Raw genomic sequence first — 12914 nt, 5'->3', positions numbered from 1 at the left:
GGAAACACAAAACACCCCAAAAAGCCAAAACAATCAAGAAAGAAACAAAAATCTGGAGGTATCATGCTCCTTCATTTCAAACTGTACTACAAAGCTACAGTAATCAAAATAGTATGGGGAATGAGAGCCCAGAAATAAACCCACACACCTATGGTCAATTAATCTATGGCAAAAGATGCAAGAATATAAAATGAGGAGAAGACAGATTTTGCAGTAAATAATGCTGGGAAAACTGGATAGTTACATGCAAAAGAATCAAACTGGACTACCTTCTCACACCATATACAAAAATAAACTCAAAATGTATTAAAGACTTAAATGTAAGACCTGAAACCATAAAATTCCTAGAAGAAAACAGTACACTGTTCAACATCAGTCTTAACAATATTTATTTTGGATCTGTCTCCTCAGATGAGGGCACTAAAAGCAAAAATAAACAAATGGGACTACATCAAACTAAAAAATTTTAGCATAGCAAAGGAAACTATCAAAAAAACAAAAAAGTAGCCTACTGAAATATTTGAAGATATTTGCAAATCATACATCTAATAAGGGGTTAATATCCAAAATATACAAAGAACTCATACAAATCAACATCAAATAAAAAAATCAAGCAACCTTATTAAAAAATTGGCAGAGGACCTAAATAGACATTTTTCCAAAGAAGACATAGAGATGGCCAACAGACACATGAAAAGGCACTCAACATCACTAAGCATCAGAGAAATGCAAGTCAAACCTACAATGAGATATTACCTCACACCTGTGAAAATGGTTCTTAGCAAAAAAACAACAAATAACAAATGTTGGTGAGCATATGGAGAAAAGGAAACTCTTGTGCACTCTTAGTAGGAATGTAAGTTGGTATATCCACTATGGAAAACAGTAATAGCTTCCTCAAAAAAATTAAAAATAGGATTACTAAAAACTGGTGCTTGCTGTTGTATTGCCAGATGCAGGAATGCAGCAGAACACTGATGCTCCCTCCACAAGTTCTTGTCATCGACCAAGCTCTTGATTTTTAAAATCTGGACTTAGCCAAGTATATTTGGCCATGTTAAAAATAGTATCTTTGTTATTAAAACTTTGATTGCATAATTTTAAAAAATAGAATTACTATAAAATCCAGCTATCCTACTTCAGGGCATTTATTCAAATAAAACAAAAACACTAGTTCAAAAAGATGTATGCACTCCAATGTTCATTGCAGCATTATTTATAATAGCCAGGATATGGAAGCCACCTAAGTGTCCATTGCTAGATAGATAAAGAATACGTGGTATGCACAGCAACAGTCAGCTCTACCCACCACCAGAGCCTCCCATCAAGCTTCTTAGATAACCTCAACCACCAGAGGGCAGACAGCAGAAGCAAGAAAAACTACAATCCTGCAGCCTGTGGAACAAAAACCACAGTTACAGAAAGATAGACAAGATGAAAAGGCAGAGGGCTATGTACCAAATGAAGGAACAAGAAAAAAACCCAGAAAAACAACTAAATGAAGTGGAGATAGGCAACCTTCCAGAAAAAGAATTCAGAATAATGATAGTGAAGATGATCCAGGACTTCGGAATAAGAATGGAGGCAAAGATTGAGAAGATGCAAGAAATGATTAACAAAGACCTAGAAGAATTAAAGAACAAACAAACAGAGATGACCAATACAATAACTGAAATGAAAACTACACTAGAAGGAATCAATAGCAGAATAACTGAGGCAGAAGAACGGATAAGTGACCTGGAAGACAGAATGGTGGAATTCACTGCTGCGGAACAGAATAAAGAAAAAAGAATGAAAAGAAATGAAGAGAGCCTAAGAGACCTCTGGGACAACATTAAATGCAACAACATTCGCATTATAGGGGTCCCAGAAGGAGAAGAGAGAGAGAAAGGACCAGAGAAAATATTTGAAGTGATCATAGTCGAAAACTTCCCTAACATGGGAAAGGAAATAGCCACCCAAGTCCAGGAAGCGCAGAGAGTCCCATACAGGATAAACCCAAGGAGAAACACGCCGAGACACATAGTAATCAAAGTGGCAAAAATTAAAGACAAAGAAAAATAATTGAAAGCAGCAAGGGAAAAATGACAGATAACATACAAGGGAACTCCCATAAGGTTAACATCTGATTTCTCAGCAGAAACTCTACAAGCCAGAAGGGAGTGGCATGATATACTTAAAGTGATGAAAGGGAAGAACCTACAACCAAGATTACTCTACCCGGCAAGGATCTCATTTAGATTTGATGGAGAAATCAAAAGCTTTACAAACAAGCAAAAGCTAAGAGAATTCAGCACCACCAAACCAGCTCTACAACAAATGCTAAAGGAACTTCTCTAAGTGGGAAACACAAGAGAAGAAAAGGACCTACAAAAACAAACCCAAAACAATTAAGAAAATGGTCATAGGAACATACATATCGATAATTACCTTAAACGTGAATGGATTAAATGCCCCAACCAAAAGACATAGACTGGCTGAATGGATACAAAAACAAGACCCATATATATGCTGTCTACAAGAGACCCACTTTAGACCTAGGGACACATACAGACTGAAAGTGACGGGATGGAAAAAGATATTCCATGCAAATGGAAATCAAAAGAAAGCTGGAGTAGCTATACTCATATCAGATAAAATAGACTTTAAAATAAAGAATGTTACAAGAGACAAGGAAGGACACTACATAATGATCAAGGGACCAAGCCAAGAAGAAGATATAACAATTATAAATATATATGCACCCAACATAGGAGCACCTCAATACATAAGGCAACTGCTAACAGCTATAAAAGAGGAAATCGACAGTAACAAAATAATAGTGGGGCACTTTAACACCTCACTTACACCAATGGACAGATCATCCAAAATGAAAATAAATAAGGAAACAGAAGCTTTAAATGACACAATAGACCAGTTAGATTTAATTGATATATATAGGACATTCCATCAAAAAACAGCAGATTGCATGTTCTTCTCAAGTGCGCACGGAACATTCTCCAGGATAGATCACATCTTGGGTCACAAATCAAGCCTCAGTAAATTTAAGAAAATTGAAATCATATCAAGCATCTTTTCTGACCACAACACTATGAGATTAGAAATGAATTACAGGGAAAAAAACGTAAAAAAGACAAACACATGGAGGCTAAACAATACGTTACTAAATAACCAAGAGATCACTGAAGAAATCAAAGAGGAAATCAAAAAATACCTAGAGACAAATGACAATGAAAACACGATGACCCAAAACCTATGGGATGCAGCAAAAGCAGTTCTAAGAGGGAAGTTTATAGCTATACAAGCCTATCTCAAGAAACAAGAAAAATCTCAAGTAAACAATCTAACCTTAAACCTAAAGAAACTAGAGAAAGAAGAACAAACAAAACCCAAAGTTAGCAGAAGGAAAGAAATCATAAAGATCAGAGGAGAAATAAATGAAATAGAAACAAAGAAAACAACAGCAAAGATCAATAAAATCAAAAGCTTGTTCTTTGAGAAGATAAACAACATTGATAATCCATTAGCCAGACTCATCAAGAAAAAGAGGGAGAGGACTCAAATCAATAAAATCAGAAATGAAAAAGGAGAAGTTACAACAGACACCACAGAAATACAAAGCATCCTAAGAGACTACTACAAGCAACTTTATGCCAATAAAATGGACAACCTGGAAGAAATGGACAAATTTTTAGAAAGGTATAACCTTCCAAGACTGAACCAGGAAGAAACAGAAAATATGAACAGACCAATCACAAGTAATGAAATTGAAACTGTGATTAAAAATCTTCCAACAAATAAAAGTCCAGGATCAGATGGCTTCACAGGTGAATTCTATCAAACATTTAGAGAAGAGCTAACACCTATCCTTCTCAAACTCTTCCAAAAAATTGCAGAGGAAGGAACACTCCCAAACTCATTCTATGAGGCCACCATCTCCCTGATACCAAAACCAGACAAAGACACTACAAAAAAAGAAAATTACAGACCAATATCACTGATGAATATAGATGCAAAAATCTTCAACAAAATACTAGCAAACAGAATCCAACAACACATTAAAAGGATCATACACCACGATCAAGTGGGATTTATCCCAGGGATGCAAGGATTCTTCAATATACGCAAATCAATCAATGCGATACACCATATTAACAAATTGAAGAAGAAAAACCATATGATCATCTCAATAGATGCAGAAAAAGCTTTTGACAAAATTCAACACCCATTTATGATAAAAACTCTCCAGAAAGTGGGCATAGAGGGAACCTACCTCAACATAATAAAGGCCATATATGACAAACCCACAGCAAACATCATTCTCAATGGTGAAAAACTGAAAGCATTTCCTCTAAGATCAGGAACGAGACAAGGATGTCCACTCTCACCACTATTATTCAACATAGTTCTGGAGGTCCTAGCCACGGCAATCAGAGAAGAAAAAGAAATAAAAGGAATAAAAAAAAAAAAAAAGAATACGTGGTAAATATATAAACAATGGAATATTACTCAGCTATAATAATAATGAAATCTTGCCATTTGACATAATGTGTATGGATTTAGAGGGTCTTATGCTAATGAAATTATCAGAGAAAAACAAATACCACATGATCTCATATATGGAATTCAAAAAACAAAAAAAGAAAGAAAACAAAATAAAAACAGACTCTTAGATACAGAGAACAGACAGATGTTGCCAGAAAGTTGGCATTGGGGGATGTGAAATAGGTGAAGGAAATTAAGAGGTACAAACCTCCAGTTATAAATAAATAAGTTACAGGCCTGTAATACACAGCCTAAGAATATGGTCAGTAATATTGTAATATATTTGTTTGGGGACAGATGGTTACTAGACATACTGTGGCATTCATTTCATAATGTATGCAAATGTCAAATCATTATGTAGTGCACCTGAAGCTAACATAGTATTGTACATCAAGTGAATTTCCAAAAAAAATAAAATAAATTTTAAAAAATTCAAAAAATCACAACCTGCCTACTATGGACTGAATTGTGTCTCCCCAAAATTAATATGTTGAAATCCTAACCGCTGTATGACTGTATTTGGAGGAGACGCCTTTAAAGAGATCAGACGGCAATTAGATATACGAGGCTGGAGTTTAAGAGTGAGGTTTAGAATAAAGATATAAATTAGGATATTATTGGCATATAAATTTCATTTAATACCATAAGACTGCATGACATGTCCAAGGATATAAGCATAAAATAAAGAAGAAAGGAGTATGAAAACTGAACCCTCAAGTAACCAATAGAAAGAAGTTGTGGAAAAGAGGAGCCATCCAAAGGATACAGAGGGGAAGCAACCATCTGTTAAAAAAAAAAAAAAGAATGTGATATCCTGACAGACAAAAGAGTAAAATCTATCAAGGAAGAGAAAGAGTAATCAACTGGGTCAAATGCTGCTGACTTGGAAAGTATGATGAGGAATGAGAATTGATCATTGATTTAAGCAACATAGAGGTCATTCGTAATCTTGACACTAGAAGTTTTAGTAAAATAGTAAGGACTAAAGTCTCACAAGAATTGGTTCAAGAGAAAATGGAGAAAAGTTAATGCAGACAACTCTTTTAAGAAGTTTTGCTGCAAAGGGAAGTGGAGAAATCAAAACACTTGAAGTCAGAGATGTCATATTTGCTTATGAGTTGGAGTAGTGCAGGGGAAAAAGAAAGAAATCCAGGATGACCCCCAAATTTTGGATACAGAAATTGTCATTCACTGAGTAAGGAATACTGAAGAAGTAGGTGGGGGAAATTAAGGTTAAGAATCCCATCTAAATAGAAAGGTTTAATAGGTCATAGGACATGTGAATTTGGAGTCTAGGGAGGAAGTTCATGGCTGAAAATATTAGCGTCATCAGCATACAGAAGGTTTTAAAAGTGATGAGACTAGATAAGATCACCATGGAGTTAAAAAAAATGGGAGTTAGTAGAACTGTGGTGCACCTGGAAGATGAAAAGAAACTAGCGATGGACACTGATAAGGCATAATCAGAAAGGAGAAAAACAGAAGTTTTGAAAAGTATTTCAAAGAGCAGAGCATGATCAACTGTGTCAAAGCATGATGTTAGAACAAACAAGCTAAGGAACAGAGACCAATGGTCTCTATTTTAGCAATAGAGACCATTGGTGATCTTGACAGGAGCAGTTATGGTGGAATGCTGGAGGTAAGAGCTTGATTGGAGCGGGTTCAAGAGTGAATAGAAAGAGAATAATTGGAGATAGCAAATAAGGTACAAATAACTCTCGAGAAGTTTTGCTATAAAAGAAACATAAAGACTAGAGACTGGGTGAAGGCTGGAAGGAGAGAAAATTTTGAGACAATTTTGTTTTGATTTGTTTTTAAGTGGGAAAAATACCTGCATGCTTGCATTAGAGACATTTGAGGGGGAGGTGGGGAGGAGAGAGACACAACTGAGATGGATTGCCCTCTTCTTTACAATATCTTAAGAGGGCCACCCCTTGAGAGGCATAAAGTTGCCTTAGAGGGGATTCATGTTTCTACTGTAGTAAAAAGTTGGAAGAATGTTCAGAAAGAAGAATGAGTATATGGCAATTTTGCTAATGACAGATTATGAATTCCAAAGGCCCTAGTAAAAGGATTTTAAACAGTAAGGAAGGATGACAACTGAGACAGAAAGAGGAAATGTGCAGAGTTCTATGGGGATTCGAATAAAACGGATGAGGCACGACCTATCTGTTTGTAGTTGCTTGAAGTGACTGACATAAACAGAAGTCAATGAAACAGTAAGTCCTGAGGGACCCAAGGCAAGTATTGGTGAAGCAGTGTATATTGGGGTCTAGGGAGAGCTGAGTGTCTTGGTATCTCTTCTTCCCACCTTTATGTTTGGCAGACACAGCTCAGCATTCTACCAAGCTATGGACTGAACAGTGGCCTTTATCCCCTACCTCTTAGACTCCAAGCATGTTGCTCATTTGTCAGTGCAGCAAAAGGGGACAGAGTTTTTTCATGTCTTCATTTCACTGCTTTAAAAAGTCAGCTCTGTAGGGCTGTGAGATTTGTCAGGCAGCCCACACTGCCTATGGGCTGATCATTCACCTTTCAGGGAGCTAATTATTTGGTAACATTCTACTATTACTTTTCAAAAGAGATTTTCATGGGAAATCCAAGATGCATTTAATTCCACCTTGTCATAGTAAAAGTCCATCAAGTCATCAAATCAAGAGCTCCCCCCTGCCACTGCCCTGCCATGCTTAAACAGAAATCCAGGGCTGATATAAATCCAGAGAATGTTTGCACTTCATAAGGGAGGTTTTCTACTTTCCCCCTTTTCACCTCTATAACAAATGTTCTTCCAGAAATATTTCCTACACAGCAGAGATGAGTGAACAAGAAAAGCAGTCAAATAGAGCATAAACGCTATGTAAAAAATACTTTACTATGTGGTAATTATATTGACACACAATTTTATGTTTTAATAAAATCTAAATGTAGTGCAAAAATCACTCCAAGGAGAGTTCAGCGCTTCCACTTTGAAACCACAAACTGGAGTTTTTAAATTAGAGGAATATATTCTTACTCTGCTGCTTGGAACTGCCAAGTGGCTAAGCATGTTTGCCAGAACTGTGAGAAGCAAACTGCTCAAGAAATTTCTCTAGAAATATGAGAGCTATTTGCTTAAATTATAGCACTAGTTGGCATCTTATCTGGGGCTGAGGGGTTGACAAAATGATCATGGCAAGTTATGTTATGTCAATCTATGTGTAAACATGAGATGAAAGAATTCTAACTATAACAAACTGACATGTGCAAGTGCTTACTTCTGAGGATTGATTTTCATTTTACTAATGAGACGGGAGGTGACACATGACCACGTGTTATAAGGATGTACGCAGCAGCCTGCCAATTATGTCAGTGCCTGTGATATCTTTGATTGCAATCTATAAGCATTTCCAGTTCACTTAATGGCATGAAATCTCCTTCCTGTCCATAGTCCCAGAAATCATAACAGGGGACATGGAATCAGCCATGGCAGTGGACCTGAACCCCTGGGTGGAATATGAATTCAGAGTGGTGGCCACCAATCCAATTGGGACTGGAGATCCAAGCACCCCATCTCGAAAGATCCGCACAAATGAAGCAGGTAAGAATATTGGAGAGTCAGCATTCTATTTGGTATGTCCCTAATCACTTTTAAAGCAAGTTGAATTAACCATTAATGCTTGCTTTAGTATAATTTTTCCTAATTCATTTACCTAGACATCGTAAAATCTTTTCCTTCAAAATAATTCTTTCATTTTATCTGTTTTCAGAACATTCTCTCCTTGTTTCTACAAGTACAGGTCTAGGTGCTTCAATTTCCTCCCAACCCTTGCCCGCATCAAGCTACCATGAAACTGAAGCAGTTAGTTTCTTCTTCTAATTATATACTCATTCAATACAGCAGACCTATAAAATTCGGAATAGATTAGCTTACCCTCTTTTTCTCCAGTAATAACAGTCACCCCTAATTATAGAGTACTTCCTTAAATTCTTTATGTTGACCTTCACCGTCTGAGCTGGTATAAATTACACTTTGCAAAGACAAACATAGTCTTAACTTGACCCACTGCCATCTTGATGTCTATGTGTAAAATAACTGCTTCCTAACTTAGAAAAAAAAAAACAGTAATCTTCCAGCCTTTTAGAATGAAGTATCTCTGATAGAATCTTTCTAAAGACCACACAAGGAAAATTAACAGTTTTATTTAAAAACAAATGTTAAGATATCTTGTCCATCATCTGGAAGAAGCAGAATAAAGAAAAATTGTTAGTAGAGTTTTGATTACTTTGGACAAAGTCTTATTGAGATTTATCTTTATGTCCCTATAAAATTGTATATAAAAAATATTTAGTAAGGCACTAGCTTAGGCAAACACAAATATCAATAATGTTGATAAGAATGATTAAAACAACAGAGAAATGAAGAGGGGGGTAGATTACAGATACGAGGAGGAGAGAAACAAATTAATGTCTTTACACTCAATGATAACATGAATCTTAATAATCATTACAATGTAAGTACACTAAGGATGAGAATTTTGTCTTATTTGTTCACTGTTTTATCTTCAATACCTAGAACAATGTCTGGCACTGGTACTCCATATGTCTTTGTTGAAAGATTAAAAAGGAATATTCCTTTTCTTTCCTTTATATGCTGCTACCCACATCAGGACCCAGGTCAGAGACACATGTACAAAGAAGGTTAAGAATGAACTGTGAATTGTACATTTTGTATCATAGTTATAGAATTGGACCAAAAATGTGATTTGTGACTTCTTGGAAATCGAACGAAGCTTATAATAATTAAAATAAATTATCAAAAGAGTTGGTTCTTTCTCTAAAACACACTCAGTCTGGCTCTTAAAAAGAGAAAGAAAGAAAAGAAAAGAATCCCAAATGATCAACTTATTACATAAAGTGTGAATAATCATTAAAAAGATGTTCAAATTCTTTTCATATAAAAATTAAGCAACCAAGAAAAGAAAAGCTAGTCTAAATATGTTGGAAAAGATTCATTCACAGAAAAATCCAACTTTTCTGCTTTTGTGATTTGCCTATTACAAGTTGTTTTTTCTCTGCTACTTTTTCAATAGTGTGAATTTTAAATTGAACGTTAATTGCTCGGTTGGATTTTCATGCATTCATGAAATCAGCCATGCTTTCATTGTGTACAGGTGTTCATTAATTAAGAGCATAACAGGTTAGTTGTTCCTCATTTTATGTACTCACTGTGCAGATATTGAAATGACTGCCAATATTAGTACTTAGGCTCACATATTTTCTAAAAAGCACTGCCTTAATTTGCATATTGTTAATTGTGTTTAAACAAAGGCAAAGATTACTGCCTAATTCAGATGCTCTCTATAAATATTCATTTCAAAATAAATAATCCGTTTGGGGTGAATAATCCTTTTAGACTTTCTGTAATACAAATCTCTTTGTGCTATTAAAAATACTTTAACAACACTTTCACTTTTCAAGTTAAATCGTGTTCAGATGATGCATTGTAAAAGACTTGTCCCTTGTCTATTTCTGAAGCTACTTCAATCATATAGCGCCTGTCTCTCCGTTTTATCATGAGTTCTATACACATGACATACTCTAGTACATTAAAATCTTATGGAAGAGAAGAGAAATAGCATGAAAAATACATGAAATACTCTTTTTTGAAAGTGAGTTGAGGAAGGCTGTACTGCATACTTTATGCTTCTTGTGCTTTGGTACCACACAGGGCTAAAGCTGCTAATGGTGTTGAACCAAGGGTTGAGTTTTGTGCCTGTTTTGTCAGGCAGCACAGATTAAAAGGGACACAAACATCCTGAGACACCCTCTCAAGTGATGCACTCTGCCTCTATTAAGTACACGTCCTGTATTTTAAAAGATGATGCTGTTCTAATGGACCAAGTAATCTTTGAAAACAAATGGAGCTGCCTGGAAGAGAAAAGGTCTCACACTCGGGATATTGAATCGAAAGTTTTATGTCCCTTTAAAATTCTCCTCTTTACTAGAATATTCTAAATCCCAAAGCAGTTTTAGTAAAGCATTTTTACCTTAGATTGTTTCTTGCCCACACACCAAAAAAGGTTAATTTTTCTTTGCAATATCCTGTAGGGTATATTTTGAATTTTATGGTCATCAAAATACTCTTCGTAATCAATAAATATAAGATAAATTGGTTTAGTCAACTTATTATTTTTAGGATGTCAAAAGCGTGATACAAATACAGATTTCCCCAGCTATCCAAAAGGAAAGCATTCCTAAGAAAACTTTTGTAAGCCAAAATGGTATAAAGTGAAGAACCAATTTTCATTTTTCACCTTTTTTCATAAAAGTGAAAATCTCTTCAGATTTTTTTCAGTTTGTGAAAACAGGTACTAATGTAGGTCTTTCGTAAAAACAAAGTGGTATAAAGCAAACTTTTGAAAAGCAAGGGATACCTGTATATGTTTGCACTTTAATGTATGTTTATATTTATTTATTTATAGTTCAATTTTCTTACAAGTTTTAGTGAGTTTGTTAGCTACAGAGAGAGAGAGAGAGAGAGAAAGAAATTTGCAAATGTCGAAATGTGTTACTATCTTCAAACCAGTATATAAGTTTGTGTTGAATACTGGGAATGCTTTTTCTACCATTTATAAAGATGACACTCAAGAGAGAAAAATCACATTTTAGGAAATGAATTTTGAAATAAACACTCTGGTAGAAATAGTAAAATATGTAAATATGAATTTAGCAAGAAAAATTCTCTCATTTAATTGAGTAATTCTCTCATTTAACTGAACTTTAATATTCTGTGTTACATATTTATAACACTAACTGTTGAAAGATAAATGCAAAGGAGAGAAGATACCATTAACTATGTAATCTATAGTTTAGAAAGGTTTGGTCTTCTCTGTTCTATAAAATTTCTATTATTATTAAAGCTCTTGGTTTAAATCTCAATACCTGCAGTTTTTTTATTTCAAATTATGATGAACTGATAGAGACAGAGAAATAAAAGAAGGTGCTACCTAATACCTGTAATTAAGAGTTTGAGGTTCAGAGTTATGCAGATATGGGTTAATGTTCTTCTCTGCCACTTACTAGCAATAAACATAGATAAGCTATATGCAATGTTCAAGGCTCAATTTTTTCACTTATAAAATGGAGATCATATAGCAACCTACTCCCTTGGATTATTGCGTTAAATAAAATAATGAAGGTAAAGAGTTTGGCACATAGTAAGTGCTTAACATTAACCATTTATTATTATTATTATCATTAATTTAAATGAGTTACTACTTTATTAAATATAAATTTAAATGACAGTAATTATGTATGTTGCTATTTTCATATAGAGGAAACATTTTCAGGTTAAATATATGTTTGTCAACATACTAAGAGCCATTCAGTCTCTTGGCTTGCAGTTGCCTCCAAGACACCGTCCTGTTGAGAAGTCTCCACAGCAGACTGAGTGTCATCCATCCTGGCCCCTCAACCCACCTGAATGGTTGGGGAGTCAAGAGAGCCTTTTGGAGTGTGGTGCACAGTACAGACCACCATGTTCCCCTCTACATCCCCCTTCTCCACCTCCATGTCTGGGCTCTCCATGCTGCTTTTCTTGTCTAGCCATCCTCATCCATAAGTGGATCATGATATTGTCACAACATGTAGCCATTTTCTTTGGTTCTTATAGCATAGATAAGACAAAAGGAGCAGAGAAGAAGAAGTGTCAAATGAAAGACTTTGCTTAAACACATTGTTACATATTCAATAATTTTCTAGTTTCTTAGTGCATTGTAGTCTGTCCTGTCATCCTCTTCGGATTTTGAAATGGAAAATGTCACATAACATATTTTTGGCCACACAAGGAAAAACTTTTTTCTACATTTAAGAGATTAATGGTCAACCAGATAAATATGACTATCAAGTAAACAATCAGATGAAAATCTTTCCTAGCCTTAGCACTTTCTGTACTATATTATGTTACAGTTAGGTAACTGGTTTACTGAACAGACTGAAATACATACAGTTTAAACATAAAAGAGTTTTCTTCTTCTCCCACCACTCTTATCCAATATGTTCCATCTCATCTCTGGCTTCAGCTCCAACTATATCCAAGGCTTTTTAAGGTACTAGGACAGTCTCATTTTCAGCTATTAAAAAATTCTATATTGAGGAGGAGCTTCAAGATGGCGGAAGAGTACGACACGGAGATCACCTTCCTCTCCACAAACACATCAGAAATACATCTACATGTGGAACAGCTCTGATAGAACACCTACTGAACGCTGGCATAAGACCTCAGACCTCCCAAAAGGCAAGAAACTCCCCACGGACCTGGGTAGGGCAAAAGAAAAAAGAAAAAACAGAGACAAAGAATAGGGACGGGACCTGCACCAGTGGGAGGGAGC

The 12914-nt window shown here is 35.3% G+C and overlaps 1 protein-coding gene across 1 annotated transcript in view; it reads left to right on the top strand.

Moving 5' to 3' along the window:
* The window catches only part of CNTN5 (contactin 5), a 1373994-nt gene that overhangs the window by 1291270 nt on the left and 69810 nt on the right, over nucleotides 1-12914 (top strand). Inside the window, exon 18 of the mRNA XM_036862636.1 lies at nucleotides 7973-8122. Coding sequence (XP_036718531.1) covers nucleotides 7973-8122 — 150 coding nt within the window. The remainder of the gene's footprint in view (nucleotides 1-7972; nucleotides 8123-12914) is intronic.

Source organism: Balaenoptera musculus, chromosome 8 (genome assembly GCF_009873245.2).
Source record: "Balaenoptera musculus isolate JJ_BM4_2016_0621 chromosome 8, mBalMus1.pri.v3, whole genome shotgun sequence".
Taxonomy (NCBI): domain Eukaryota; kingdom Metazoa; phylum Chordata; class Mammalia; order Artiodactyla; family Balaenopteridae; genus Balaenoptera; species Balaenoptera musculus.
Note: the sequence above shows the minus strand (reverse complement) of the source record. Positions and strands in the feature narration are given on the sequence as shown.